This window comes from Piliocolobus tephrosceles, unplaced genomic scaffold (genome assembly GCF_002776525.5).
Source record: "Piliocolobus tephrosceles isolate RC106 unplaced genomic scaffold, ASM277652v3 unscaffolded_76, whole genome shotgun sequence".
NCBI classification, from domain to species: domain Eukaryota; kingdom Metazoa; phylum Chordata; class Mammalia; order Primates; family Cercopithecidae; genus Piliocolobus; species Piliocolobus tephrosceles.
Genome location: NW_022334940.1, coordinates 90178 through 114336, shown reverse-complemented (window position 1 = coordinate 114336; position 24159 = coordinate 90178). Strand labels below are relative to the sequence as shown.

The following is a 24159-nucleotide window of genomic DNA, read 5'->3' as shown; positions in this document are numbered from 1 at the left end:
GGTCTTTTTAGACTCGGTAGGAGCCTTATATTCTTGAAGTCAATACTGTCACCTCATTTCTAAGGTATACAGGGTTGATTCTTTTTCTCTTAAATCATACGTAACTTGCAGGAGATTCAGAGTCATCAGACCTCTAGATCTTGGAATTCCTGTGGGATTATGATGTATGTGATTGTCAAAAATTAATGACAAAATGTGTCGCTGCCTACTGTTCTGTGAACACTCAGAATGTATTATGAGCTGTTTTTCCATAGTTTTACTTTGGCTTACCTTGAATACTCCACGTATAATCGTCTAAAAAGGTAGCATCGGCAAGAAGGATGAATCTGTTGGAAATACAGCTGAGCTATCCTTCATGGACTAGAACAAGTGTGTCCTGTGCTGGAGCTTAAGACCTGTGGAAAGGGACACTGCCCCCACCGGGCACAATGGCTCACGCCTGTAATCCCAGCACTTTGGGAGGCCAAGGTGGGTGGATCACTTGAGGTCAGGAGTTCAAGACCAGCCTGGCCAACATGGTGAAAGCCCGTCTCTACTAAAAATACAAAAAAACTAGCCAGGATTGTGGCGTGTGCCTGTAATCCCAGCTATTCAGGAGGCTGAGGCAGGAGAATTGCTTGAACCTGGGAAGAGGTTGCAGTGAGACGAGATCATGCCACTGCACTGCAGCCTGGGCAACAGAAGAAGACTCCATCTCAAAAAATAAAATAAAAAAAAGGGACTGCCCCTACTTTGTAAACCATTTAGATGTATCTACTGTATTTAACTTTTCTTAATGTTTGTCAACTTTTACTGATTACACTTTGACATACTGGAACACAAAACTTGATTCCTTTGAAAACTAAAGAGAGGTTGATAAAAAATATACAAGCCCTAGATCTTAATTGGAACTGACTACATTCTCATTTTTTAAAAATGGACTGACGATGCCTAATAAAACCAGGTGAAATTAACTTTATTCTTTCTTTCATGGAGCTTGCACAGGAAAGCTAAAAAGGAGGGTCTGTGTGGAGACAGGGGGCTCAACCACAAGAGAGGGGAAATCAAGTTCTATAGCAAGAACTATACTGGAGGACGGGCACGGTGCCTCACGCCTGTAATCCCAACACTTGGGAAGGCTGAGGCGAGCGGATAATCTGAGGTCAGGAGTTCGAGACCAGCCTGGCCAAGATGGCGAAACCCCGTCTCTACTAAAAATATTTTTAGAAATTTAGCTGGGAGTGGTGGCAGTTGCCTGTAGTTCCAGCTACTTCAGAGGCTGAGGCAGGAGAATTGCTTGAACCCCGGAGGTGAAGGTTGCAGTGAGCCGAGGTTGCGCCACTGCACTCCAGCCTGGCCGACAGAGCAAGACTGTCTCAAAACAAAACACAACACAACAAAACTGTATCGGTTCACTTTCAACTGACTGGACAGCAAAAGGAATATTTTTCCAAAGCGTATACTTCAAATCAGAACTGATGCACCATCCTTGCCTTACTGGAGCCCTCGAAGAGAGGGAGGGAGGATAGAGTCCTTAAGGAAAGACTGTGCTCTGGGAGGGGTAGGCGGCGTCATTTCGGGGTGTAAAGCCATGGAATGCTGATTTGTAGGCAGAGTTGTTTAAGGAGGTCTTGTCACACTCAGTGGCATCTGTTACAATAAAGCCAATGGGCTTTTACACTCATCTGTCCGTTTCTGTCAAGACCCTATGGCTGAGGTCAGAACGATGTCCTGGGAGAACCAGTTACCTCTAACCTTCCAGTTCAGACACTGCCAGCTTAACTACGTGGAAACTGGCTCACAGACCCTGCTAAGTGCTGCAGCATGACCGCGTTTCTATGAATTTGTTGGTACATGTGGGACTTTAGCTCATCTGAGGAGTTGAACGGCAGCTGTGAACATCTTCTACTTACTCCCTGTCGAGGCTGGCCCCGTTTGCCACACAAACACGGCGGCCCTAGGACCATGGGGCTATTCCTGCAGATGCCCTCTGGAACCAGCTGCTCTGAACATGGTGGGGGTGTTGGAGCAGCAGTTTCTCCACAGTCCACACATAGTTAAGGCTCTGAAAACAGCGCGACGCACAGAAATGATTTCAGATGCTTTTCAGTAGCCACTTTCATGCCAACTCTTTATTTCCATACTAGAAAATCTTTTATTTCCACCTCTAGCGTTCCCTGCTAGCACAGATGACCAGCAAACCCAGGCCAGAAACGTTCTGGTCTGCCGTGAACAGTCCAGGAGGCACTTGTTCTGCTGCTGTGGAAGTCACCCTGACTCGGGGAGGAAGGGACACACAGGTGTCAGTCTTGCTCAAGCAAACAGGCTGTTTTCCAAACACTGTGACTTGGCTACTGAGTGGGAATACCTGGTTTCATTGGCAATCTTCCAGTATCTCTCTCGCAAAAGGAACGCTGCACTTTTTGGTTGTCTCTGCCGAGTGAAGATCCCCTTTTTATTCCCCAGCACTCTCGTCGGTGCTAAAAACAAACAAACAAACAAAAAAAACACAAAGTGATTCAGATGACTTCTGATGGGTCAAGTTAGAACCACACTGGATCCAAGGTAGGCACTACATAGCAATGTCTTTTTTTTTTCTTTTTTCTCACTGTCCCCCAGGCTGGAATGCAGTGACACTCAACCTCCTGGGCTCAGGCGATCCTCCGCCTCAGCCTCTCAAATAACCCCATACTTGGCTAATTTTTTTTTTTTTTTAGTAAAGACAAGGTCTCATTATGTTGCCAAGGCTGGTCTCAAACTACTGGGCTCAAGCAATCTGCCCTCCTCAGCCTCCCCATAGTGCTGGGATTATAAGCACGAGCCACCATGTTCAGCCAAATGTCCTCTTATAGTTTCAGGATGCTTGCTGTGAAATGACAGTTTATGGGTTGAAATATTTAAATACCACTGCTCTGCCCAAACACTCAGGTTTCCTCATGTGTTAATTCCTAGTTTTCTAGTCTGTTACGGGAAAAACCCAAAACAGTGGCTGGGTATGGTGGCTCATGCCTGTAATCCCAGCGCTTTGGGAGGCTGAGGCAGGTGGATCACCTGAGGTCAGGAGTTCGAGACCAGCCTGGCCAACGTGAGAAAACTCCGTCTCTATTAAAAATAAAAAAATTGGTCGGGCACAGTGGCTCATGCCTGTGTAATCCCAGCACTTTGGGAGGCCAAGGCAGGCAGATCACAAGGTCAGGAGTTCAAAACCAGCCTGGACAATATGGTGAAACCTCAGCTCTACTAAAAATACAAAAATTATCCGGGCATGGTGGTGGGTGCCTGTAGTCCCAGCTACTCAGGAGGCTGGAGCAGAAGAATTGCTTGAACCCAGGAGGCAGAGGTTGCAGTGAGCTGGGATCATGCCACTGCACTCCAGCCTGGGTGACAGAGTGAGACTCCATCTCAAAAAAAAAAAAAAAAAAAGCACCAAAAGTTTATTTTTTACTTGCAAAAATAAGGTTTACATGCTGGCTTCCCAGCTGTCTGGTAACTAGGTAGGCAGAGGGCTGTGGGTATCTAGGACAGTTACCCTTCAAAAGGCTTGGGTCTTTCTGAAGAGACAGCGCCTAGTGGGAGCCGGGGTCCTGACCAGCCACAGGTGCCAACGTGGGACCTACTCATGGAGTTCAAAGTCCTCTGGGGCAGGGCCGATGTTCAGCTTGTCAGCACCCACCACCAGTGGTCATCAGGCCTGAGCTGAGGCTGGTGGGAAACACAGCTGGCAAAGACCCGTCAGGGCTGTGCTCTCAGGACACTCTCCGTCCCCAGTGAGACCACCACTAAATGGAAATGTTAAATAGAAAGGAGGCCTTCCCCACGGAAATGTTCAAGACTGTTTCTTCCATGAGTGAACACAGGCACCACCAAGTACTTCGTCAAATGCAGCCCTTACAACACCCACAAGGTGGCGGCACTATCCCCACTGGACAGGCTTATGATACGCTTAGGCGACTTGCCCATCGTGATGCAGCTCATTTCTTTTTTCTAAGATTGAGTCAGCCGGCCACGATGGCTCATGCCTGTAATCACAGCACTCTGGGAGGCCCAGATGCGTGGATCCCCTGAGGTCGGTAGTTCAAGCACAGCCTGTCCAACATGGAGAAACCCTGTCTCTACTAAAAATACAAAATTAGCCGGGTGTGGTGGTGCATGCCTGTAATCCTAGTTAATTGGGAGGCTGAGGCAGGAGAATTGCTTGAACCCGGGAGGTGGAGGTTGCAGTGAGCTGAGATAGTGCCACTGCACTCCCGCCTGGGAAACAAGAGCAAAACCCCCTCTCAAAAAAAAAGACTCTCACTTTATTGCCCAAGCTAGAGTACAGTGGTCTGATCTTAGCTCATTGCAATCTCCATCTCCCAGGTTCAACCGATTCTCATGCCTCAGTCTCCCAAGTGGCTGGGATTACAGGCATGTGCCACCATGCCCGGTTAATTTTGTATTTTTAGTAGAGACAGGGTTTCTCCATGTTGGCCAGGCTGGTCTTAAACTCCTGACCTTAGGTGATCTGCCCACCTCAACCTCTCAAAGTGCTGGGATTACAGGCATAAGCCACCGCACCCAACCTGCAGCTCATTTCTTATCACATAAAGCCTCACACCTCTCCACAAAACTGCCATCATGGATGTCCCCAGACACCATTTATTGCAGGTGCCACGCAGAAGAAGAGCTTCCTGTTCTCCTTTTCCCTTTACCTCTTCTTTCTCACCTCATCTTGTTCATTCATTCATCCCTTTTCCACTCTCACTTTTAAGCTTTAACCTTTTAAAGGCCTGTCTTCCCCTGTAAGTAATATAATTCCCACCATTACCATGTCCTTCTCCAACCCACCAAACTGCCATCCTGAGTTTACAGTAAGTCCATAAACTAAGAAGAAATGGGACACATTCATAGCGAACATGGCAGCCCCTCATCCATCCCCACGTGAGAACACAGATGTTACTCTCTTTGAAGACCAATTTTGTTTTTTAAAGGCAGGTCTCGCTCTGTTGCCCAGGCTCTCGTGCAGTGGTGCAATCATAGCTCACTGCAGCCTCCAACTCCTGTGCTCAAGTGATCCGCCTGCCTCAGCTTCCCAAGCAGCTGGGACTACAGGCACACACCACCACGCCTAGCTAATTTATTTTTGTAGAGATGGGGTCTTGCTATGCTGAGGCTGGTCTCAAACTCCTGGCCTCAAGCGATCCTCCCACCCTTGCCTCCCAAAGTGCTGAGATTACAGGCGTGAGCCACCATGCCCAGCCTGAAGACTTTTAAATGCTGCCACATTTAAGACGCATTGAAACTTACCTGTATTCGATGAGCCTGCTTTTCGCAAGTGAGTAATATACAACAGCCTGAAATACCTTAAGCTTCTCAGGCTTTGTACCCTACTATGGAATAATGAGTGTTTCCCAAAAGTAAATCCATAATGAGGTCCCGTTTTTCCTTCCTCCTTGGCTATGAAATAGACAAGAACAAGGCAAGCTAGACTTGCCTCACCATAGCTGACTCTCCTGTTTGCTTTCTGACCATATTTGGGAGGGGGGGCCTGAGTGCTTTCCTACTTCCTAAGCACAACTTACTTTCCCTACGAAATTCTCAACGCAACCTACATGGATTAAACCAGCTTCCCCGCTTTGTTTCCAATATTCTTATAATTGAAATGGCCAGCATTGGCAAGGCAACCTGAAAAAATAAGGACGGGTACCTTATCCCATAAGCCAAACTGCCACTTACACTGTTCAGTCATGAAATCGGCAAAATTCCAGATGAGCTCTCCAACCACGTACTTTCTGCGTTTTTGATCCAGAACCACATGGTACTGCTCTAGCAGACTCTTCTGGTACTCTTCAGTGAACATCAGAGGTGGATCCTGGGATTCAAGGCAAAGAGAATGTAAGAGTCAGAACTGGCAGAATTGTAAATGTTAGATAAAAATAAAGATCCACTTGATAGTGACCAAAATACCTGTCCTCGCAGGGGGCTATAGTGCCTGCAGGACTCACTGATGCTGGGGTAAAGACAGCCAGGGAATGATGTAACCCAGAATAAAAAAGGAAGTTTAAAAAGAAAACAACTTAATGAGCAACTGCTTTATTTATAAACATAATTTGATATTCGCTTTACATTACTTTTCCACCTCTATCTGCTAGTACAGTCTTAAGGCTACACTACACTACAGGTAAAAATATGTCTTTGGGCCAGGTGCAGTGGCTCTTGCCTGTCATCCCAGCAGTTTGGGAGGCTGAGGTGGGAGGACTGCTTGAGCCCTGGAGATCAAAGAAGCAGTGAGCTGTGTTCACAACACTGCACTCCAGCTTGGGTGACACAGCAAGACCCTGTCTCAAATAAATAAATAAATATAATTAAATTAAACTAAACCAGGCTGGGCGTGGTAGCTCAGGTCTGTAATCCCAGCACTTTTGGAGGTCGAGGCAGGAGGATCACTTGAGCCCGGAGTTCAAAACTAGTCTAGGCAACACAGTGAGACCCAGCCTCTACAAAAAGCCTAAATATTAGCCAGGCGTGGTGGCGCACACCTGTGGTTCCAGCTACTTTGGGGGCTAAGGAGGGAGGATCGCTTGAGCTCAGGAGGGCGAGCAGTGAGCTGTGACTACGCCACTGCACTCCAGCCTGGGCAACAGAGTGAGGCTGTCTCAAAAAAAAATTATTTTAAACTAAATCAATTCAGTTATCCTAGTCATATATCAAGACCTCAGTAGCCATGTGTAGCTAGTGTGTACCATTTCAGACAGTGCAAATGTAGAACATTTCCATCACTGCAAGAGCTTTTTTTTTGAAACAAGGTCACCCAGGTGGGAGTATAGTGGTGCCATCAGAGCTGAATGCAGCCTCGACCTACTGGGCTCAAACAATCCTCCCACCTCAGCCTCCCAAGTATCCTGGACTATAAGCACTCACAACAATGCCTAACTAATTTTAAATTTTTTGTAGAGATGGGGTCTGTGTTACGCAGACTGGTCTCAAACTCCTGGGCTCAAGAGATCCTCTGACCTTGGCCTTCCAAAGTGCTAGCATTCCAGGTGTGAGCCACCAGGCCCAGCACTGCAGAGGTTCTATCAGCACTGACCTAGACCCTCTCGAGAGTTTCTTAAGAATTCAGAGCTGGGGCTTGGCACGGTGGCTCATACCTGTAATCCCAGCACTTTGGGAGGCCAAGGCGGGTGGATCACTTGAGGTCAGGAGTTCAAGACCAGCCTGACCAACATGGTGAAACCTCATCTCTACTGAAAATACAATATTAGGTGGGCATGGTGGTGCGTGGCTGTAATCCCAGCTACTCGGGAGGCTGAGGCACGAGAATCGCTTGAAACTAGGAGGTGGAGGTTGCAGTGAGCCGAGATTGCGCCACTGCACTCCAGCCTGGGCAACAAGAGCGAAACTCATCTCAAAAAAAAAAAAAAAAAAGAATTCAGAGCTGGTTACCTTTTCAAAACAGATGAGCAAGCGAGCATATCCACGAGCCACCTCCTCCTACTTAACTAGTTTGCAGAAGTGGCATTCTGTAAGCATGATAAATTTAAGGGTGCAAACAGAACAGCGTAGTCCACTGTGGGTGGCTATTCCCTGTGTGTCAACGGGAGTCCCAGGAGCTGACAAACAAGTGTGAGCTGGCTGGGGTGGGAATGAGGGGCTGGATGGGGTTCAGGAATTCACATGAAAAAAAACCTCACAAGATAAACCAACATATCTTTGGTGAGAAGGACAAAAAAATCAGATGGATTAAAAAAAATGGGGACAGGCCGGGCATGGTGGCTCATGCCTGGATTCCCAGTACTTTGGGAGTCCAAGGCAGGAGAATCACATGAGGCCAGGAGTTCCAGACCAGCCTGATAGCGAGAGTCCATCTTTACAAAAAAAATTAAAAATAGGCTGCCCATGGTGGTGATGCCAGTAGTCCCAGCTACTCAGGAGGCTGAGGCAGGGGAATCGCTTCAGCCCAGGAGTTGAAGGCTGCAGTGAGCTATGATGGCACCACTGCACCCCAGCCTGGGCAACAGAATAAGACCCTGCAAAAAAAAAAAAAAAGGCTAGCACAGTGGATCACGCCTGTAATCCCAGCACTTTTGGAGGCCAAGGCGGGAAGATCAGTTGAGTCCAGGAGTTTGAGACCAGCCCGGACAACATAGCAAGACCCTATCTCTAAAAAATAAACATTTTTAAAAAAGAATCTTTTAGTTGGTGATTGTGGTGCCAACATGGGCATTCCAGGCAGAAGAAACAGCTCAAGCAAGAGCGGAGCAAACGAGGGCAGTGGAGACAGATCAGTGGCCAGGAGTGAGGCGAGAAGAGGATGAAAACCCAGGAGAGAGCAGAGGACACTGAGTGTCTTGACCAGGGTTTAGGGCTTTGTCCTGTGGGCCTGGGGGAGCCAATGACAGGACTCCCAAAATTGTCATCTGTGGCTGGCGCAGAGGCTCACACCTGTAATCTCACCACTTTGGGAGGCTGGGGCAGGAGATCACTTGAGCCCAGGAGTTCAAGATCAGCCTGGGCAACACAGCAAGACCCCATCTCTACGAAAGTAAAAAAATTAGCCAGGCATGTTGACATGTGCCTATGGTCCCAGCTACTCAGGAGGTTGAGGTGGGAGGATCACTTGTGCCCACGAGGTTAAGGCTGCAGTGAGCAGTGATCACATCACCACACTCTAGCCTTAGCGACAAAGAAAGACCCAGTCTCAAAAACAAACAAATACAAATTTGGATTTGTTAAGAAGACTATGTGGGCACAGGTGATAGGAGGCTGTCTGGAAACAAAGCCGGTAAGGAGGCCACCTGTGAGGACCAAGCGAAGGGGGCCGAGGCCTGGCTGCTGGCAGGAGGGAACATGGATGAGACAGCAGGAGGTGAGCCCAAAGCTGAAGTGAGGGGAGCAGTGCAGTGGGCGCAGGGCAGGCCAGGGGAGGTGAGTGACATCTCTGCCTCGAGAGAACACACAAGCAGAAAGCTCAACACCGCTTACCTGGTGAAACCCTACAATCGTTTCCGCTCCATACTCGCTCTGAATAATGGGCTTCTGATACGTCTTATACCAGCTCTCAAACTGGGTGGTAAGCTGCTGTTGAATCAACTCCAGGTGCCCATAGTCATGATACCAAGAGTAGTAGCTGTTCAAACAGATCACATCCACATACGGAGCCTAGGACCAGAGCAGCAGAGACCATTCAGCACCCAGAAGACAGCATGACTTAGCACTCACACACTGCGGGGCTCCTCTGACAGAGAAGGTAAGAAGGGGATGTAATCCCAGCACTCTGGGATGCTGAGGCAGGAGGATGGCTTGAGGCCAGGGGTTCAAGACCAGCCTGGGTAACACAGCAAGACCCCAGCTCTACAAAAAATAGTAGTGAAAAAATTAGCAGGGCACAGTGGCTCATGCCTGTAATCCCTGCACATTGGCAGGCCAAGGTAGGAGGATCGCTTGATCCCAGGAGTTCAAGACCAGCCTGGGCAATATTGCAAGACCCCATTTCTACCAAAAAAAAAAAAAAAAAAAAAAAACCAACCTAGAACGGGAAGAGCTGCCTCCTGGGGCTGAGAACATGCAAGTACACCAATTTAGATCCTGAAATTACCCTGCTCCATAGGCAGGAAACATGGTCACAAAGTGGCCCAAAGGAGGCAGGCCTGTCACTCCACGTTGATGCTCACGACGTGTGCAGCTGGGAAGGGCTGTGAGAGGCACAGCAGCTGCCAACGCACAGTCCTCAGCCAAAGCCCAGGGCCCCCGCCACTGGAACTGTGTCCTCTCCAGGGAGCACTCCCATCACTGGGCTTCCCCTCACCTTGCCCTGGAGAAGCGCTCCCACCTGAGAGGCCGATGAAGTCATTCTCACAGAAAATCTTTTTTTGTTTCATTTTGGGAGAGAGTCTCGCTCTGTCCCCCAGACTAGAATGTTAGTGGAGCGATCTCAGCTCACTGCAACCTCTGCCTCCCACGATCAGGTGCTTCTCGTGCCTCAGCCTCCCAAGTAGCTAGGATTACAGGTGCGCACCACCATGCGTGGCTAATTTTTTTGTGTTTTAGGTAGAAACCAAGTTTCACCAGTTGGCTGGGCTGGTCTTGAACTCCTGACCTCAAGTGATCCACCTGCCTCAGCCTCCCAAAGTGCTGGGATGATAGACGTAAGCCACCATGCCCGGCTGTCACAGAGAATCTTGAGGCAGCTTTCACAAGGCAGCACTGTGGGCTGTAGAGGACTTGCAAGAGTCCATCCTAGGAGCAGGGCAGGGAAGACCGAGTAGGACCACCCCAAGCTTCAGCACAGCAGGGCTCACAGCTGAGCAGCAGAGGCTTCTGTGTCCAACTGGCTAGTTTCTAATGTGTTCTGAACATACTTCTTTCTAGTAAAAATGCTGGCCGGGTGTGGTGGCTCACGCCTGTAATCCCAGCACTTTGGGAGGCAGAGGTGGGTGGATCAAGAGGTCAGATCGAGACCATCCTGGCTAACATGGTGAAACCCCGTCTCTACTAAAAATACAAAAAAATTAGCTGGGTGTGGTGGCGGGTGCCTGCAGTCCCAGCTACTCGGGAGGCTGAGGCAGCAGAATGGCGTGAGCCCTGGAGGCGGAGCTTGCAGTGAGCCGAGATCACGCCACTGCACTTCAGCCTGGGCGAGAGAGCAAGACTCCGTCTCAAAAAAATGAAATGAAAAAAACCCAGCGCATGGTGCTTTCCAGCTGTTCCAATGAGCAGGTTTCAGGATGAGCCTAGGCAAAGGCAGGGAGAAGTGGGATGGGGACCCCCAGGCTCACCCCCTTGTCTGCTGCATAGTTGGAGTTGGTCACAAAGGTCACAGGCCGGGAGGGGTCCAAGGCTTTGGTGTGAGCGATCACCATCCTGTCCACAAAAGGCAGAAGACAGGGGTTCTGTCAGTCCAAGGTCTCAGGCACCCTCCCATCCTCTCTGTCCCATCTTCCCCCGCTAGAAAACAACATGCAGCCAGGCAAGGGGGCTCACACCCGTAATCCCAGCAGTTTGGGAGGCCGAGGCAGGTGGATCACCTGAGGTCAGGAGTTCAAGATCAGCCTGGCCAACATGGTGAAATCCCATCTCTACTGCAAATACAAAAATTAGCCAGGCATGGGGGCATGCATCTGTAACCCCAGCTACTCGGGAGGCTGAAGCACAAGAATCACTTGAACCCGGGAGGTGGAGGTTGCAGTGAGCCGAGATCACGCCACTGCACTCCAGCCTGGTCCACAGAGCAAGACCCTGTCTCAGAACAAACAAATAAATAAAAACAAAAAAGCATGGAGCTGCTGCTTTCTTCCCTAACTGGAGATGTATTTTACGTAAGGGCACATGTTCCTCTAGTCCTAGACTGAGCTCTCTAACATCACTCTTTCTCCCCGTATCTCCGAATCCTATCCTCCCAGAGGAGCAGCCACCCTTCCAGGTACACAGAACCGTGGTCACTTGGCTGAACACTGCTAAAAATGAGGTTGACTCCCTGAAACAGCTCTTGAACACAGGAGTGGATGGGTGCAGATTTGGGTGGGGTATTTATTAATGCATCAAGCAAACAGGGGCACTCCCTGGAAAGTAGGCATGTGGCTGGGTGTGAGGTGCTCAGCAGTGACTCAAATCTAAGTCCACAGGTCCTGCAGTGGGAGTGGAGACGCATGCACAGAGACATGGTGCAAGAGCCAGGCACGGTGGCTCACACCTAGAATCCCAGCACTTTGGAGGCTTACTAGAGACCAGCATTTCAAGACCAGCCTGGGCAACATAGCAAGACCTGGTTTCTACAACAAATTTAAAAATTAGGGCGGGCATGGTGGCTCACGCCTGTAATCCCAACACTTTGGGAGGCCGACGCGGGTGGATGATGAGGTCAAGAGTTTGAGACCAGCCTGGCCAACATGGTGAAATTCTATCTCTACAAAAAAATACAAAAAAAACCTAGCCAGGCATGGTGGCACACACCTGTAATCCCAGGTACTCATGAGGCTGAGGCAGAAAAATTGCTTGAACCCAGGAGGTAGAGGTTGTAGTGAGCCAAAATCATACCACTGCTCTCCAGCCTGGGCAACAGAGCAAGACTCCATCTTGGGGGAAAAAAAGTTTTTTTTAACTTAGACTGGCATGGCGGTACACGCCTATGGTCCCAGGTATTTGAGAGGCTGAGTGGGGAGGATCGCTTAAGCCTAGGAGGCCGAGGTGGCAATGAGCCGTGATTGTACCACTGCAGTCCAGTCTGGGGAACAGAGCGAGACCCTGACTCTGAAAAACAAACAATGAAAGAAATGTTTCAAATGGAAGTGACAAGTGGTGACAGCAATTGGGCTCTGCTAGACAATAAACATAACTTGGACTGGAGAGTCAAGGACAGCCTCTTAGAAGAAACGACCCTTAGGAAGGGTGCGGTGGCTCATCTCAGCAGTTTGGGAGGCCGAGGCGGGCGGATCACCTGAGGTGGGGAGTTCAAGATCAGCCTGACCAACATGGAGAAACCCCGTCTCTACTGAAAATACAAATTAGCCGGGCATGGTGGTGCATGCCTGTAATCCCAGCTACTCAGGCGGCTGAGGCGGGAGAATTGCTTGAACCCACGAGGCAGAGGTTGTGGTGAGCTGAGATCGCGCCATTGCACTCCAGCCTGGGCAACAAGAGCAAAACTCCATCTCAAAAAATAAATAAATAAATAAGAGGAAATGGCCCTTATACTGAGTAGAGTTAACCAGGAGGGATGAAGGGAAGAAAAACCCAACAGAGGGACCCATCCGTGCTCAGAGCTCCCAGCACCCACCCGAGTCCTCCACAGTATAGACTTTTTTTTTTTTTGAGACAGGGTCTTGTTCTGTCACCCAGGCTGGAGTGCAAAGGCCTGATCTCGGCTCACTGCAACCTCCGTCTCCCAGGTTCAAGCGATTCTCCTGCCTCAGCCTCCCAAGTAGCTGGGATCACAGGCGCGCACCACCATGCCTGGCTAATTTTTGTATTTTTAGTAGAGACGGGGTTTCATCATGTTGGTCAGGCTGCTCTTGAACTCCTGACCTCGTGATCTGCTCGCCTCGGCCTCCCAAAGTGCTGGGATTACAGGCGTGAGCCATCGCACCCAGCCCTTTTTTTTTTTCTGAGAGACAAAATCTCACTCTGTAGCCCAGGCTAGAGTACAATGACATCATCTTGGCTCACTGCAACCTCTGCCTCCCACGTTCAAGCAATTCTCCTGCCTCAGCCTCCCAAGTAGCTGGGATTACAAGCGTCCACCTCCCGACCCAGCTAATTTTTTTACTTTTAGTAGAGATGGGGTTTCAATATCGGTTGGCCAGGCTGGTCTCAAACTCCTGACCTCAGGTGATCCACCCACCTTGGCCTCCCAAAGTGCTGGGATTACAGGTGTGAGCCACCACGCCCAGCCCAGACTGTTGTTGAAGCCTGTCGTCCTCCTTCCTTGGTTCATTTCTCCTTTTACGCCCTCCCCAATCATTGCTCTGCCCATCTGAAGGCTGTGACTGGCACAGGTCAGAACAGAACCCCCTAACTCAAGTTCCACACCCACACTCTCCAACAGCCAGGCTCTCAGATGGGAAGCTTCAAAGCCTTGGGACAGCCTGGCTGAACCTCTCCAGCCTGGGTGGCTCCCTCCAAATCCTGCCCCAGAAAACAGGCATCTCCTCTGGCCACCTCCCAAAGAAGCCTATCTGGAAGCCTCAAACACCTGCTCCTGGAAGCCTGTACTCTTCCCCTTCCCTTCGCAACAAACGTCCTGTCCACCCAGTCCTGCTGAGCACACCTCTGTGGCCTGAGCTCTGAATTGTCCATGGCCCAGCCTGCGACAACTTCTCACAGCCTTCTGCCTGCTGCAGACTTGGCTCAGCCCAAAGCACTGCATGAAATTGGGGTGTGCTGTATGAGTCAAGAAGCATTTCTACCACCTCTGCTGCCTCTACCGCAAGTGAAAAACCTACTCTGAACGCTGAGTTAGAACTGCACGATTGTAAGGAAGAAAAGGGGGCCGGGTGCGGTGGTTCACACCTGTAATCCCTGCACTTTGGGAAGCTGAGGCAGGAGGATCACTAGAGGCCAGGAGTTCCAGGCCAATCTGGCAAACATGGTGAAACCCAGTCTCTACTAAAAATACAAAAATCAGCCGGGCACGGTGGCTCCCACCTGTAATCCCAGCACTCTGGGAGGCTGAGGTAAGTAGATCTCCTGAGGTCAGGAGTCCAAGACCAGCCTGGCTCAACATAGTGAAACCCCATCTCTACTGAAAAATGCAAAAGTTGGTCAGGTGTGGTGGCTCACGCCTGTAATCCCAGCACTTCAGGAGGTCGAGGCGGGTGGATCACGAGTTCAACAGATCGAGACCATCCTGGCGAAAATGGTGAAACCCTGTCTCTACTAAAAATACAAATATTAGCAGAGTGTGTTGGTGTGTGCCTGTAGTCCCAAATACTCAGGAGGCTGAGGCGGGAGAATCACTTGAACCTGGGAGGTAAAGGTTGCAGTGAGCCGAGATTGTGCCACTGCACTCCAGCCTGGCCACAGTGAGACTCCATCTCAAGAAAAAAAAAAAAAAAAAGGAAAAGTTAGCTGGGCGTGGTGGCCCGTGCCTGTAATCCCACCTACTCAGGAGGCTGAGGCTGGAGAATAGCTTGAACCAGGGAGGCGGAGGTTGCAGTGAGCTGAGATCATGCCCCTGCACTTCAGCCTGGGCAACAGAGGGTGACTCTGTATCCAAAAACAAAGAAAAAGAAAAAATCAGCTGGTCGCGATGACACACATCTATAATCCCAGCTACTTGGGAGGCTAAGGCAGGAGGATCACCTGAGCCTGGGAAGTCAAAGCTGCAGTGAGCCAACATTGCACCACTGCACTCCAACCTGGGCAACCAGAGTGAGAACCTGTTTAAAAAAATAAATAAATAAAACAGGCCAGGCACAGTGGCTCATGGGTGCCTGTAATCCTAGCTACTCAGGAGGCTAAGGCAGGAGAATCACTTGAACCCGGGAGGCAGAGGTCGTAGTGAGCGGAGATCACCCCACCGCACTCCGGCCTAGGCAACACAGTGAGACTCCTTCTCAAATTAAAAAAGTGAAAAAAAAAAAAAAAAACAAAAAACACAATGTGGGTGGGTATTTGGTCCCCTGAATGTCCAGGTATTGACGGCCTTCCCATTGGGCTGGACGGGAGGCTGATCTTGAACAGCACACACCCACCCCAGCCAGCCACCTGCCAGGGTCTCCTCCCCAGTCTAGCCAAGGGCAGGCAGGGGGCACTCACTTCAAGTAGTAGCCGGCAGATTCTAGCTGCGACGCAGGCTCGTTGGCCACAGACCACATCACAACGGCGGGGTGGTTCTTGTCCCTGCGCACCACTTCCTCCATCACCCGCATGTGGTTTTGCAGGGACACGTTGTTGAAGAACTGCCTGCAGGCCAGGAGGGAAGGGACAGAGGGTCATGGTGCAGCCCATAGGCTGGGCAGGCAGAGCAGGTGCAGAGCGGGGACTCACGGCAGTGCCAGGCCCACGCCAGGACACTCATCGATGACCACAATCCCATAGCGGTCACACATCTGCAGCACTTCCTCAGCGTAGGGGTAGTGACTGGTACGGAAGGCATTGGCACCAAGCCAGCGAAGCAGGTTGAAGTCCTTCACCAGCAGCGGCCAGTCGAAGCCCTTCCCTCGGATCTACGAGACAGCAGAGCCGAGTGACCCCTGTCCCTGTCGAAGCTGCACTTCCTCTGAGAGCCAGGACCCTGGAGAGCCACCCCACGAGTCCCCTCTCCATTTGGAGCCATTTGCCTCATTGCCCTGAGCTGCCCTCAACCGCAGGACACAGGGAAGGTGAAAGTGGAGGGTGACCAGAAGCAGCCCCCACAAGGACCCAGGAGCCCCAACGCACGTCCGCATCCTCATGCTTGTTGACGCCGTGGAAATAGAAAGGTTTCCCATTGATGAGGAACTGGCTTTCGGTGACAGCCACAGTGCGGATCCCCACAGGGAGTGTGTAGAAGTCAGACACAGGCCCCAGTGACGTCTGTGCAGTCAGCCGCACCTACAACAGCCAAAGCACCAGGTGTGAGCACCCCGACAGCCTGAGCCCTCTGCCAGGAAGGCCCCTCGTGCATGCCAGCAGCCGCCTCTGGGCCTGTAAGCAGAGATGCAGCAATCAGAGGCTCTGCCCTTCCCTGGTTGACCCTGGGACCTGCCCTTCAAAATGGGGTCTTCCCCTTGACCAGACAAGGAGGCTCATGCCTGGAGTTTTCACATTTTGGAAAGCTAAGGCAGAAGGATCACTGGAGTCCAGGAGTTCAAGACCAGCCTGGCAACAGCCTGAGACCTCATCTCTACAAAAAAAAACTTTTTTGAGACAGTCTCACTCTGTTCCCCAGGCTGGACTGCAGTGGTGTGATCTCAGCTCACTGCACCCTCTGCCTCCTGAGTTCAAGCAATTCTCCTGCCTCAGTCTCCCAAGTAGCTGGAATTACAGGTGTGTACCACCATGCCCAGCAAATTGTCATACTTTTAGTAGAGATGGGGTTTCACCATGTTGGCCAGGCTGGTCTCAAACTCCTGGCCTCAATAATCCACCCGCCTCAGCCTCCCAAAATGCTGGGATTATAGGCATGAGCCACCGTGGCCAGCCTACAAAAACTTTTTCTTTAATTAGCCAGGCACGGTGGCATGTGCCTGTAGTCCCAGCTACTCAGGAGACCAAGGTAGAAGGATTGCTGCAGGCTGAGAGCTCAAGGCTGCAGTGAGCTGTGATCAGGCCACTGCACTCCAGCCGGGGTGACAGAGTGAGACCATCTCAAAAAAAAAAAAAACTGGGCCTCCCACCAAGGGTGAGAAACATCAGAAAGCTCAGAGGACCACGCCTGCCCGTTCACCTGTCCTGGGCTCCTGCTGAAGCCAGGGTCACCAGATGCAGGCAAAAGACCTCCCTTGGGCAAGTCCCAAACCACCATTACCTCCAACGAGTACAGATAGGCGGGGCGTTCGTGCATCAGGTATGGCCACCAGAGGCTGGCACCCGGCACTTTCAGTTGGCCCTGGGTTCCTGACCCGTTCGCCACGAGTTTGTTTTCTGCATCCAGAAGACGCACTTCCAACTCGAACAGGTTACTGCCCTTGACAGAGATCTGGTAATTCACCAGCCCTGCGAGAAACGAGAGAGAGCAGGGCTGAGGGAGGGACACGACCTGAGTGGCACAAACGGGAGTGCCCTGCAGCCACTGCTGCCAGGCAGCCATTTGTTTCTGTTGCTTTTTTTTTTTATTTAATTTTTTAAATTTTTTTTTTTCTTGAAACAGAGTCTCACTCTGTTCCCCAGGCTGGAGTGCAGTGGCATGATCTCGGCTCACTGCAACCTCCACCTCCAGGGTTCAGGTGATTCTCCTGCCTCAGCCTCCCAAGTACCTGGGATTACAGACGTGTACCACCATGCTCGGCGAATTTTTTTATTTTTTAGTAGAGATGGGGTTTTGCCATATTGGCCAGGCTGTTCTAGAACCCCTGACCTTAGGTGATCCACCTGCCTTGGCCTCCCAAAGTGCTGGTTTGAGATGGAGTCTCGCTCTGTCGCCCAGGCTGGAGTGCAGTGGCCGGATCTCAGCTCGCTACAAGCTCCGCCTCTCAGGTTCATGCCATTCTCCTGCCTCAGCCTCCCAAGTAGCTGGGACTGCAGGCGCCCGCCACCTCGCCCAGCTAGTTTTTTGTATTTTTTAGTAGAGACAGGGTTTCACCATGTTAGCCAGGATGGTCTCAATCTCCTGACCTCGTGATCCGCCCGCCTCGGCCTCCCCAAGTGCTGGGATTACAGGCTTTGGTCAGGCACAGTGGTCACACCTGTAATCCCAACACTTGGGGAGGCTGAGGTGGGAGGATCGCTTGAACCCAGGAGTTCAAGACCAGCCTGGGTAACACAAGGAAACCACTTCTTCCCTAAAAACACAAACAATCAGCCGGGCGTGCTGGTGCGTGCTTGCAGCCCCAGCAGCCCCAGCTACTTGGGAGGCTGAAGTGGGAGGACTGCTTGAGCCAGGAGTTCGGGGCTCTAGTGAGCTATGATCTTGAGGCTGGGTAGGTAGTCAAGAAGTGACTGTGTCCTTTGGACATGCCAGCCACGGCGCTGAGACACGTGACGTGTGAACACGCATGTACAGCTCCTGCGCATGTGCAGCACCCAAAGGACAGCCAGGAACGTGCTTACAGTAACACCTCTTCCCAGCTCCTTAGGAATTCATCATGGAAGACTCCCAGAAAGGGAGTTTCCCCAGTAATAATCGGCGCTGTCTCATCCTTATGAGCACCCTGTCCTGAATTCTGTGTCTCAGGGTGAACCGTGTGTTTTGCACTTCACTGTTTTTTTTGTCGGGGTGTTGCTGTCACCCAGGCTGGAGTGCAGTGTTGCAATCTCAGCTCACTGCAACCTCCACCTCCCAGGTTCAAGCAACTCTCCCATCTCAACCTCCTGAGTAGCTGGGATTGCAGGCTCACACCACAATGCCCAGCTAACGCTGGCTAGGCTGGTTTGAACTTCTGAACTCAAGTGATCCACCCGCCTCGGCCTCCAAAAGTGCTGGGATGACAGGCATAAGCCACTGCGCCCGAGCTATTCTAAACTTAACTTCCAAAATACTTTTCCTGGGCAATAAACTGCTCTATGTTGCATTGCGCTTGCTGTGTGATTCTTTTTTCAATTCTTTTTTATTCATTTATTTTATTTTTTCTCAGACAGGGTCTCACTATGTTGCCCAGGCTGTTCTGAAACTTTTCAGTTCAAGCGATCCACCCACCTTGGATTCCCAAAGTGCTGGGATGACAAGCATTAGCCACCACACCCAGCCTAAATATTTTTTGTTTTGTTTTTTTTTGAGACGGAGTCTTGCTCTGTCGCTCAGGCTGGAGTGCAGTGGCACAATCTTGGCTAACTGCAAGCTCCCCCTCCCAGGTTCAAGCCATTCTCCTGCCTCAGCCTCCAGAGCAGCTGGGACTACAGGCGCCCGCCACCATGCCCAGCTAATTTTTTTTGTATTTTTAGTAGAGACGGAGTTTCACAGTGTTAACACAGGCTAACACTGGCCTGTGTTAGCCAGGATGGTCTCGATCTCCTGACCTCATGATCCGTCCGTCTCAGCCTCCCAAAGTGCTGGGATTACAGGCATGAGCCACCGCGCACAGCACCTAAATTCCTTTAAACTTAGAACTGCAGCCCCATGACAGCTGTCAATAATCTTGCCACTGCACTCCAGCCTGGGCGACAGTGCAAGGCCTCATATCAGGAAAAGAAAAAGGTATGTTTTATTTATTTATTTATTTATTTGACATGGAATCTCTCTCTGTCCTCCAGGCTGGAGCGCAGTGATGTGATCTCAGCTCACTGCAAGCTCCGCCTCCCAGGTTCACGCCATTCTCCTGCCTCAGCCTCCCGAGTAGCTCGGACTACAGGCGCCCGCCAGCACGCCCGGCTAATTTTTTGTATTTTTAGTAGAGATGGAGTTTCACCGTGTTAGCCAGGGTGGTCTTGAGCTCCTGACCTCGTGATCCGACTGCCTTGGCCTCCCAAAGTGTTGGGATTACAGGCGTGAGCCATGGCGCCCAGCCTGAAAAATATACGTTTTAAAAAAGAAAAAAACTTAAAACAAAAATTTTTCATAAATACAGGATATCCCAGTGGCTCATGCCTATAATCCCAGCATTTTGGGAGACTGAGGTGGGTGGATCCTGAAGTCAGGAGTTGAACCAGCCTGGCCAACATGCTGAAACCCCATCTCTACTAAAAATACAAAAATTAGCTGGGCATGGTGGCGTACGCCTGTAATCCCAGCTGTTCAGGAGGCTGAGGCAGGAGAATCGCTTGAACCTGGGAGGCGGAGGTTACAGTGAGCCAAGATCATACCACTGCACTCCAGCCTGGACAACAAAGAGACTTCATCTCAAAACAACAACAACAACAACAACAACAACAGGGTATCCCCCAGCTGGGCGCAGTGGCTCACACCTGTAACCCTTGCATTTTGGCAGGCCAAGGAGGGTGAATCACCTTAGGTTAGGAGTTCAAGACCAGTCAGACCAACATAGTGAAACCCATCTCTACTAAAAAAAATACAAAAATTAGCCGGGTGTAGTGACGGGTGCCTGTAATCCCAGCTACTTGGGAGGCTGAGGCAGGAGAATTGCTTGAACCCAGGAGGCAGAGATTGCATTGCAGTGAGCCGAGATCACACCACTGCCCTCCAGCCTGGTGACAGAGCAAGCCTCCATCTCAACAAAAAAAAAAGAAAAAAAAGAAAGACAGGGTCTCCCTCTGTGGCCCAGACCAGAACGGAGTGGCACAGTCATAGCTCACTGCACCCTTGACCGCCCAGGCTGAAGTGATTCTCCTGCCTCAGCAGCTGGGACTACTGGCATGCATCACCATGCCTGGCTAATTTTTAAATTTTTTGTGGTGATGGCCTTGCTGTGTTGCCCAAGCTGGTCTTGAACTACTGGCCTCAAGAGATCCTCCTACCAGGGCCTTCTTGCAAAGTGCTGGATGACAGGTGTGAGCCACCGTGCCTGGCCCCCCGAAGCTGCCTGTTCCTTGAGCATGACGTGTAGCAAGGGAAGCTGGAGTGAGAGCAGCACAGTGGCGAAGGGACATGACTGCCACCCTGAGCTGTGTGATGTTAGGCCAGACCCCTCTTCTCCAAGGGGTGATTTCGGGAGCCCGTGCCGGCTCAGACAGCCTGGAATTTAGCTTTGTAGGTGGACGGGAACCTGTGAGGGTTTAGAGATGCTGGGAGCACCTTTTTCCTGGGAGAGCTTTCCAAACAGGGAACAAACAGAGCCACCCTGGGCCCCACTGAGGGAGGATCCTAGCAGAAGCCCTCACCACTGTCGTGCTCCACGCCGGTGGTGACGGTGATGTCATCGATGTAGGTGGTGGGTGTTGTGTACAGAAGCACAGACCGCTGGAGTCCCGCGTAGTTGAAGAAGTCAAAGTATGTATTCTGGACAAAGTAACCCTTGGGATACCTAGGGTGGGAGGACTGTGGTTCGCTGGGCCCTTGCCCTGGGTCCCTTGACCTCAGCTCACATGCCTTCCCGGCCTCCCCAGATCCAGGGCCTCCACTCTGCAAAGGCCACCCTGTCCCTAGCAGGAAGACCACCGGGTGGGGCGGGAAGGTGGGTGCGTGCAATGGAAGCAGGATGGTACCCACTTGGAGGTGTCGGTCAGGTATTGGATGGTCCCTGGTGGCAGGGTGGTGGGGGTGAGTGTGTTGTTGATGGCGATAGTGATGCGGAGCTGGGAGGACAGGGGCCCCACCTGGACCAGGTTGCTGATGTCGGCCTCAAAGGGGAGGTAGCCCCCCTCATGCTCTAGCGTGTCGACCCCATTCACCCACTGCAGACACAGGAGACATGGGGAGGGGGTGGCAGGTCAGGGCATGAGGAGGGGCCCAGCTATCAGGCACTCCCTCACATATCCAACAGTATTGGGCTCTGGGGCCTGCCCGTCAGACGGGAAGAATGGCATCCCAATGGGGTAGATGAGGCCACCTATCCCCCTACACAGGGCACAGCGCCCAGGGCAGGGCAGGGCCCCTCACCATCCCACCCCGGCAGACAGGCTGTGGGTGGCAGCTGGGGGTCCCATGCCATGCAACAGCCCACCCACCCTGCCTGCTCCTGGCCCCACTGACCACGATGGCATAGGCGTGGGCACTGCCAATCCTCAGCACCACTCTTGTGCTCAGGTCCTGGGTCCATCGCTCCGGCAGGATCACCTCCCGTTCATACCACACCCAGCCGACAAAATGCCGCAGACGCCAGTCCTGGCTGATGTCGTTGAAGCTAGAGGGAACTGGCATGTCCAGGGTGGGGCCTGACTGTGGAGAGAAGGGCCAGGCTCAGCTCCTAGGCCCCCAAAGGGATCCGGGACCAGTGTGCTGCACAGCTGTGTCCCAGGCTTAGTGCAAAAGTCCTGATACATTGTGAGGACTCTTGGCAGAACAGATAACTTGCTGATAACGGGTCAACTGCCAGGGCGGTTTGTGCACCTGGGCCAGGGGAGCCAGGAGTTCCTCCTCAGAGTGGATGGGGCCCAATAGCTCCTGAGACAGGAGGGAGCCCAGGGCCACATCCCAGCCAGAGGCAAGAAGGTTCACACCCATGACTAAGGCAGATGGCCCATTGCATGTCACAGGGAGGAGGGCTGGTTGGGGGGAGCTTTGCTTAGGACACTGTCAGTGGGGCACACACTGGCACCCAGCCCCCTCCTCTCTCCCTCCTGTACTGAATGCCGCAAAGTCAGAAAAAGAGGATGTAGACCAGGCAAAAGCGGCCCAGACCTCACCCGGTTCCACTTCTCTGCTGACCACATCCAAGTCAGGAGGGGAGCACGGGTGGCGTCCTTGGCCTGATGTCACGTCCTGTCCTCTATCTGAACCTTGAAAACCAGAAAGCTGACCTCAGGACGTCTAAACTGTCCCCTCCTCCCAATCCCCGGGCCCAGCTCTGTGCAGTGCATGCTGCTGTGGCCAGGGGAGTGTGTGGGTGGTTCATGCCTGTAATCAGCACTTTGGGAGGTCAACGTGGGAGGATGGCTTGAGGCCAGGAGTTCGAGACTATCCTGGGTAACTAGTGAGACCCTATATCTTAAAAAAAAAAAAAAAAAGGTCTCACTGTGTCGCCCAGGCTGGAGTGCAGTGGCATGATCTCAGCTCACTGCAACCTCTACCTCCTGGGTTCAAGCAATTCTCCTGACTCATCAGCCTCCCAAGTACCCGGGATTACAGGCATGAACCACCACACTTGGTTAATTGTTATATTTTTAGTAGAGACGAGGTTTCACCATGTTATGTTGGCCAGCCTGGTCTCAAACTCCTGGCCTCAGATGATTCGCCTGCCTCCGCCTCCCAAAGTGCTGGGATTACAGGTGTGAGCCACTGAGCCCGGGTAAGATTTTTTGTTTTGTTTTGTTTTGTTTTGTTTTTTAGCCAGGCATGGTGGCCCCAGCTAAACTGCGGGACGGGAGAATTGAGTGAGCTCAGAAGTTAGGACGGCGCCACTCTCCTCCAGCCTGGGAGACAGGGGCAAACCCAGTCTCAAAAAACATTTTTTTAAATAAAAAATAAATATTAAAACGAAGGACACTGCACAGGCTCGGCCTTCGCCTCAGGAAGGGGTTCGGCAGAAGTCTTTTCTCCTCCTCCAGCCTCCTCCACCCCGGCCCTCCAGAGTGTCCCCGTTTCCCCGTCCCCCAACGCCGCGTCCCCCAAGCCCGTTGACCTTTAACTTCCTGCGGGCTCCCAGCTCCCGGACGCCCAGGGGAAAGAGCCTGAGGGGGCCCGGGCTCCCCTACTCCCACCGCCGGGCTTCCGGACGCCTCCCGGCCCTGCCCCGAGATCGCACCTCCCGCAGCGGCCGCCGGTACCACTGCTCCTCAAAGCCCCGGCGTCGGTTGTCGGAGAAGTCGGCGCGGAAGCTCCAGAGGCCGTCCAGTTCCTTGCGCTCCCGCGACGGGCTCTCCCGGGGGTACAGCATCCCGCCCTGCAGCGCCAGCGCGCAGCCCAACAGCGGCCCGAGCACCGCCCAGGCCACCGCCAAGCCAGGGGCCATGCTTTCCGCTCGCCTACTCCCCCGCTGCCCGTTCCGCCACTGTCTGCTGGGCTAAGAAAAGCGCGGGAGGTGCCCGTAGGGCGGTGCGCGTGACGCCCCGGTGGCGTGACGCGCCTGAAGCCGCCGGCGCCATCTTGGTTCAGGACGAGTGCCAGGCCTGGAGGGGCGGGGCGGGGCCGGGCGCTGCCCAGTGGGGCCTGTGGCTGGAACCCCAGGCTAGGCCTTTGGGGAAACGGGACCCTCACCCTCAGCCCCAGCAAAGAAGGGCGAGGTCTGCTCCCCACCCCGGCCCAGGCTGGACGATCCAGGTTCGCACGCCAGAACAGAACCCCTGAGATCGGTGGGATCGCCCTGTTTCGTCAAGGAGCACCTCCACTTGCTTTCCCCAGCAGGAATTTGAGCCGGCCCCACGGGAGCTTCTTCCATGCCTGTGTGATGCAGCCTCTTGCAGGGATGCCCGTCCTTGGGATGCGGCCATAGCCTTGACCCTGGGGTTCTGGAGCCCTGACCTTAACCCAGGGGCCAAGAGCTCCCTCTTGGTGTTGCAGGCACATAAAGATGCAGGGAGAGAGGCCAGGTGCAGTAATCCCAGCAGTTTGGGAACCCGAGGTGGGCGGCG

General features: G+C 52.2%; 1 protein-coding gene across 6 annotated transcripts; it reads right to left on the bottom strand.

Annotated features, from left to right (window-relative positions):
- Positions 1–118: 118 nt before the first annotated feature.
- Positions 119–23681, bottom strand: LOC113219513 (beta-glucuronidase). 6 transcript variants are annotated; one of them, XM_026446729.2, is made up of 13 exons: positions 23334–23681; positions 21623–21808; positions 21140–21324; positions 20812–20954; positions 16907–17094; positions 15838–15990; positions 15445–15623; positions 15214–15360; positions 10737–10821; positions 8944–9120; positions 5695–5830; positions 2348–2459; positions 119–149 (listed from the first exon to the last, which is right to left on the bottom strand). In XM_026446729.2, exons 1-13 carry the CDS (start codon positions 23538–23540, stop codon positions 134–136), a joined length of 1914 nt encoding a protein of 637 aa, XP_026302514.1. In that variant the 5' UTR covers positions 23541–23681; the 3' UTR covers positions 119–133. The 6 variants fall into 6 exon arrangements, 5 of the variants coding, with proteins under 5 accessions (XP_026302514.1, XP_026302512.1, XP_026302513.1 ...); XM_026446727.1 differs by lacking the exon at positions 119–149 and adding an exon at positions 2083–2252; XM_026446728.1 differs by lacking the exon at positions 119–149 and having other exon boundaries at positions 2259–2459.
- Positions 23682–24159: the final 478 nt, after the last annotated feature.

Bases quoted from the DNA above. Each gene is read 5' to 3' on its own strand.
- LOC113219513 (XM_026446727.1), bottom strand. From the start codon at position 23,540: ATGGCCCCTGGCTTGGCGGTGGCCTGGGCGGTGCTCGGGCCGCTGTTG. The intron at 9,121-10,736 runs GTGAGCCTGGGG...CTCTGGTCCTAG, and splicing joins ACTATGCAGCAGACAAGGGG to GCTCCGTATGTGGATGTGAT. The intron at 2,460-5,694 runs GTAAGTGGCAGT...GTTTGTTTTTAG, and splicing joins CGATTTCATGACTGAACAGT to CACCGACGAGAGTGCTGGGG.